This window comes from Notothenia coriiceps, unplaced genomic scaffold (assembly GCF_000735185.1).
Source record: "Notothenia coriiceps isolate Sejong01 unplaced genomic scaffold, NC01 NC01_scaffold00032942, whole genome shotgun sequence".
Classification (NCBI taxonomy): domain Eukaryota; kingdom Metazoa; phylum Chordata; class Actinopteri; order Perciformes; family Nototheniidae; genus Notothenia; species Notothenia coriiceps.
This window is the reverse complement of record NW_011365643.1, coordinates 119,919-126,392: the sequence shown is the minus strand read 5'-3', so window position 1 is coordinate 126,392 and position 6,474 is coordinate 119,919. Positions and strand designations below refer to the sequence as shown.

The following is a 6,474-nucleotide window of genomic DNA, read 5'->3' as shown; positions in this document are numbered from 1 at the left end:
GGCCGGCAATCCTCTGACGAGTAGGGAACACACTTTCTCGTTTGATTGTGGAAAGGCCATCTTTAAACATTGCACTGTTAATTCTTGTATAGCTAATATCACACATTAGTTACTTCCAATGGTTCACCCAAGAGTCAAGAGGCGCGCTTCACACCGCAGGTACTTTTCACCACTTTAGTTCCGATATAGTTCCGAAATTGTTGCGTTTCACACCAAGAAGAGCCGGAAATAAATTAGTTAATGGAGAATCTTTTTACCCCCTTTATCCGTCAGTTTTCGAGTCCCTGCTAGAGAGCAGGTACTTTCGTGGGGAGAAAAGGTCCTGATTTTCTGATTGCCTGCGGATTTGAAACCACGCCCCGCTAAAACTCCCACAAAAAGTTTTGTGAAGCCGCCATTTTATTTAATCCTCGCCATTGCAGTTATTAGCATCTAGCATTAATTTAGCAGTAGCATTGCCCAGCGGCGAACGCAAAGAGACTAAACTTTATGGCCAACACAAAATTTAAAACAGGGAGCGGTGGAGATGAGGAGTTCGCGTTTCTGGCGATTTACCCCAATCCGGAACTCCGGGCCGGGGACTTTGGGCGGCAGTATTAACGCCGTGAAGTGGTTTGATGCTTTGCAGTAAACCCAAAGTAGAAGAAGAAGAATTGACGTCAAGCGGGCTTCATTTGCCCTAATCCTCTCTCAGGGAACTTATTTCCGGGTGTGAACGCGATCTGAACTTAGTTTCCTGAGGACTAAAGAGTTCTCAGGAACCTTTGTGGAAAAGTACTGCGGTGTGAACGCGCCTAAGGCTGTTGATTGCTGTAGTCTGAAAAAAGGATACTGATGTGGTTTTGGTTAATTTTCCAGGTTCAAGGAGGAAGAACCGTGTGCCGAGCCAGGTGGTGCGCCCCAGCGATTCCTTTTGCTGCGCACTCCGGGCCGGTGGCCTTCCTGTGTCTGAGGAGAAACCGAGTCACTGAAGGAGGAGAGGAGCGCAGAGGAGCCGGGAGAAAAGGGAAACTTCGCGGGCAGCCGCCACGAGGAACACAGCCTCGCGTGGAACGCGAGCAGGAGGGCCGACAGACGAGGAGAACCCCCTCGCTGACCGCGTCTGACTCTCGAAGCAAGAGGCAGAGACCTGCGGAGAGCCCACTCCTCCCTTCCCCCCCCTCCTCCTCCTCCTCTAGCCCTAGTCAGCGTCGACATTGTCCACGAGGAGGTCAAAAAGAAGACCAAGTCGCAAAGAAAGGGACTGAAGAAGGGTCGCAAAGAAGATGACATCGCCGTTGGCAACACCATGGCTGCTGCAGGAGATCGTTTCAACCCCGAGCCCCCGGCCAGCGTCTTGGCAGAAGTTCCTCCACCCGTACCCCCGCCCAGGAAAGGGGCCAAGAAGAAGGCGCTCGAGCGAAAGAGGAAACGCTCGCGAGAAGGAGAGTCTGATGTGTCTGAGGAAGAGTCATCGGCCCCTCAGCCTCACAATAAGAGGAAGAGAGGTCCCCGGACCCCCCCGCCTTCAATGAGGCCTGATGTTCGTGCTGCTGCAGGAAACAAAGAGCCGTCTCCTCTGTCCAAAATGGACAATTTCAGTGATTGGTCAGATGAGGAGGTAACGGACCGAGGAGTCCCCATGGAAACAAAAGCTCCACCGGCTCCTGTTGAGCCTCTCAAGAAAGCTGCAGGTCCCAGAGGGGTCAGGGAGCGGGGCAACCCTCCTCCCATCGCTCCTCTATTGCCCCAAGACCAGACTCCCACCCTGCTGCCGACTCCGCAGCCCCTCATGTCCCAGACCCTGCTCCGCAAACTCCCCCCGGAGCAGACGCGCAGCAGCAGCATGGGGAGCAACCAGAGCCGCACCTCGTCCAGACGCCTGAGATCCCCCTCCAACGAGCCGGCCAATCGAGAAGATCCGCAAGGTCCAAGAGCTCGTCGGGGCCGGCTGCAGGGCGCCAACTCTCGGGACAGAGAGCGTGAAAGAGAGAGAGAGAGGCCGGTGGTGAACGAGCCCCCGGGGGTCGAGAGGAAGTCTCGTATCGACCAGCTGAGGAGAGGAGAGCCCAGCCGCAGCACCTCCTCAGGTACATTAGTCAAAAGAAGAAACTGAAATAAATGCAGGAGTCTATAAACATGTGACAATAATTAGATAAACAAGACACTTTATGTCGTAAGAAATAAATGAGATTCCCATGAAACTGCTTGTAGACTAAACACCAAACTGACTTGTCTCTGTCGTCTCACAGACCGGCAGGACTCCCACAGCCACAGCTCCAGACGCAGCTCTCCAGACTCCGAGCGGCCGGCCAGGTCCAGGTCCCGCGCCGGCTCCTACGACAGCCGGGAGCGCGAGAGGGAACGGGAGCCGTTTGAGCGAGACAGGAAGGATCTGCGGCCTCAGCAGCAGCCGCTGCAGCAGCAGCAGCAGCAGCAGCAGCCCCTGCACCTCCTCCAGCAGCAGCAGCAGCCGCCGCTGCAGCAGCAGCAGCCCAGAGACTGGGAGCCCGAGCTGAGGGACTGGCCCGGCAGGGGACGGGAGCCCCTACTGATGAGACCCGGCCGGGAACCCCTCCTGAGGGAGCGGGACATCAGGGACCGGGATCGCTTACTCCCTGAAGGACTCATTCAGCAGCATGAGCGAGAGAGGGATCGGGACAGAGGAGATCGAGAGAGGGAGAGGATGATGATGGACCTGCCGCCGCATGGGGACCCCCGGGCGCCGGGACGAGGGGATCTCAGAGGAGATCTTAGAGGAGATCTCAGAGGAGATCTCAGAGGAGATCTCAGAGGAGATATGAGGGGGGACCTTCGGGGCGACATGATCAGACCGGAGAGGAGCGAGTATGAGACTCTGCTGCCGAAAGAAGCCTTCATCCCTCCAGAGACGGAGAAACCCAACAGCCACCATCTGATCGGAGAGCAGCGGGAGCCGGAGAAGACGGACAGCGTCGATGGTGAGGACATGAGAACAACAACATTTTATGATATTTTCTTCCCAAATTCTAACATTGTTTTAAATGAATGTTTTTGTGCTGTGTTCAGAAGACGATGATGGGAAAGAAGACGATGGCCAGTCAGTTGCATCTGTGGGCGAGGAGTATGAACCCATCAGTGATGATGAGCTCGATGAGATCCTTGCTGACAGCCAGAAGAAAGAGGATCAGCAGGACGAGGAGAAAGTTACAGGTACCAGGAAATGCATATCTTTTATCTTTGCAGAAATAATGCCTTTTACCTTTTACCTCTAAATATATATGTGATTTGCTTCATTACAAAATAATTTAAACCTTTCTGAGACATCCGAGGTTTATATTGTAAATAAACATTAAAATATAATGTACAGTTACTGAGTTGTTCCTCTTCTAAATGAATGTGTTCCAGGTCCTCTGGATGTCATTGATGTGGACTGGTCCAGCCTGATGCCCAAGCAGAAGGCAGAGCCCCGGGCAGCAGGGGCCGCGCTGCTCCGGTTCACCCCAGGGGCCGTGCTCCTTCGGGCGGGCATCTCGAAGAGACTTGCGGGGCCTGAGCTCCTGGAGCAGGTCAGGGAGGTGTGCAGATCTGAGCTGGACGACCCTAAAGGTGAGAAATCGTCATCATTAATCCTTGTTCTTTCTGCTTTTCTTATTTTCCCTTTATTTTAAAATGGTAACACATGAGATGCATTAAACTACTCATTTTGATCACCATGCGTCTAATGCCTTGCCATGTTTGTCCTGCCAGATGCCGACAAGCTGTTTGAGCATGACCTGGGGGCCTTAAACATGGCGGCCCTGAACAGGCGGGTGGAGAGGGCCGGATTACTGAGGAACCTCGGGCCCTGCTGCAAGGCCCTGTGCGCCCGCAGAGACTTCGCCATCCGCCGCCAGCTGTTAAAAAATGACAAGGTAGATGTCATCCAATAACTGCAACTCCTTTGGGTTGATTTCTGCTGTATTTAAATATTGAGATGTTTTAAAACTTGTTCTTCAGGGTCTTACGAAGCAGTACCCCACAACACCAGTGGTAGACACCGAGCTGCTGCAGATGAGCATGCGTCTCTTCAGAAGGACCATGGCGGGCGTGGCCCCTGAGAAGCCTGACGGGGGGTCGGCCCCTGCAGCCGAGGGCCCTCCAGCTGAGGGTGGTAAGCTCATCACACCGAAGACTGAGGTGTGTGTGTCCTGAGAGGGAATGTTTTTAATTAGTCAACACACATTGAAACCTTCCTTGAACTCTATCCCTTTTTATTTCATACATAGTCATGAGAGGAATTAAAGGAAAACTGCAAAATTATGAATCTTACTCAGTTTTTACATGTTTTGGATGTTCAGCAAGTGCTTTGCCATAGACCACTGGACATTATAGCCTATGGAAGTGTGTAATGAAGAAGCATGACACACACCTGAGTTGACTTCATGTTTTTTTGTGCATTCCAGTATTAGAGCAGCTTTTTAATCGTCGGTGTCGCCTGCCTAACAAAGTTCAATTGATTTGTTTTCGTATATTGTGCATTAGTTTCAACGACTGTGCATTAAAATGGTTAGATGTTGATTTTTGTTACGGGTCTTTTGCTTTGTATGAAATGACTGCCTTCAAATAATGTGACACATAATGTTCTTACTATTTTTGTTTACATTATATTACAAAATCTAAAGAGTTTGCTGCAGAAGGATTACTCACCAACAACACTGAAACATCCTGCAGGGACTTGAATGAACATTCCCACAAATAAGCACTGACAAACTATTCCTTCACTGAATGTCATTTTTTACAACTGTCTTCGAAAACATTATTCATGTATTTGCTTTGAATGGTTTGGCAATGTCTACCTGAACTGAACTGAAGCGAGAGTACGTGCCCTCCAACACTGCCATGTGGAAATCACCAGCACACACCATCCTAAAAAAAAAAGTGTTCCATAGATGAAAAGACAATAGACTTCTTAGAAAGAGGATAATTAATTAGAACTCCGTGTCCCGGTTCTGTCTCCTATTGGTCGATCATCCAGAGGCAGAATTAAAAGACTTGTACAGGTGGATTAACTGAATCTCTGGGGGCATTTGAAGAGAGCAGGTTGTGCATGGACAATAATTCAACGGACATACCAGCCTCATCTTAAGACTGCTTTTCTGTGTCTACTTGCTTGATGTAGGACAACACTGAAGTCTATGGCCAGCTTTGAATCACATCTGCATTTGTCAGGCATGTCTGTACCAAAAATGGCCGCTAGATGGAGCAGTCTATACACTAATGGAGTTCAAGAGCTCAAATACATTACATTTAATGTAGCCCACTTATAAGTGTAATAAAGCATGTAGATATCAAGCAGGTACAGTCACTTCAAAAAGGTCAATAGACTTTAATCTCTTATGAAACAGAACATTTGCCACAATTCAAACGGAGTTTAGTGGAATAAATAAGTCATTTTTTTTTTATATCTGCCAGTAAAATCTTTGTCTGAATCTCATGTATTGCCAATAAGAAGCAACATAATCATAACGTCCCTGGAAAAGTTTTGGAAAAGCAATAATGTTATACATCTCATTGTAAATTCTGCATATGCTCGATATATATATTTTTTTATCTTATCTGGATTATAGTCAGAACTTTGCATAGATCAGAGGTCAAGGCTCATGTGTGTTTTGATCTAGCCCCTGGCACACACACACACACACACACACTTGCAGATCCTCCGCCCACTCTCATCCATAAATACGTTTCCACTGGAAAATCGTACAGCAAATAAATCACCATGGTTACAGTAATATAATAATTGCTCTACTTGAAGAAGCCTCTGACTGATGATGCTTGCAAGGCCACTTAGAAATCGATAATTACAGGGAAAATATGGCGTGTGCGATTCATTTAGCAGAAGAATGGATGTTTGATCCACTGAGCTGTGTGTGTGTGTGTGTGTGTGTGTGTGTGTGTGTGTGTGTGTGTGTGTGTGTGTGTGTGTGTGTGTGTGTGTGTGTGTGTGTGTGTGTGTGTGTGTGTGATCACTGAGTGCTTATTTGTAATGGTTTCATGTCACTGATATCTGCAACAAGCTGCTTTCCAAGAAATGTAGAAAGATATGACCCATAATGTTTGAAATGTTAGGGACCTTATGATTTACAACACCTCGAATCATACCTAATTTTGCGGCCCCTTTAAGTAGAAGGGCCCTGAGTTCAAATCAGTTTTTAGGCTCTTCATTATTTCAGTATTGAATGTGATTCCAAAGGGTAAAAACAAATAGAGTGAAGTGAACAAAAATAAGCCACTTCAAGTGAGAACTGTTGGAGTTAAATGAAACTTTGCAAAGGCAATTTAAGTTTTCAGTCCTGGTTGATTTAAATCAAACAAATATAATCCTGCTGAGAGCAGTCTGGAGTTTTGTCAATACTGTCCTTGACGGGAGAGCTTTGCCCACTGTGTGTGTGTGTGTGTGTGTGTGTGTGTGTGTGTGTGTGTGTGTGTGTGTGTGTGTGTGTGTGTGTGTGTGTGTGTGTGTGTGTGTGTGTG

General features: G+C 48.3%; 1 protein-coding gene across 1 annotated transcript; it reads left to right on the top strand.

The window, feature by feature from the left end:
• The first annotated feature begins 1,105 nt into the window (after positions 1-1,105).
• zc3h13 (zinc finger CCCH-type containing 13) lies at positions 1,106-4,854 on the top strand. Its single transcript, XM_010789503.1, has 6 exons — positions 1,106-2,069; positions 2,232-2,939; positions 3,028-3,171; positions 3,367-3,567; positions 3,709-3,872; positions 3,958-4,854. The coding sequence occupies exons 1-6, from the start codon at positions 1,289-1,291 to the stop codon at positions 4,150-4,152; spliced, it is 2,193 nt and encodes a 730-aa protein (XP_010787805.1). The 5' UTR covers positions 1,106-1,288; the 3' UTR covers positions 4,153-4,854.
• The last annotated feature ends 1,620 nt before the right edge of the window (positions 4,855-6,474 follow it).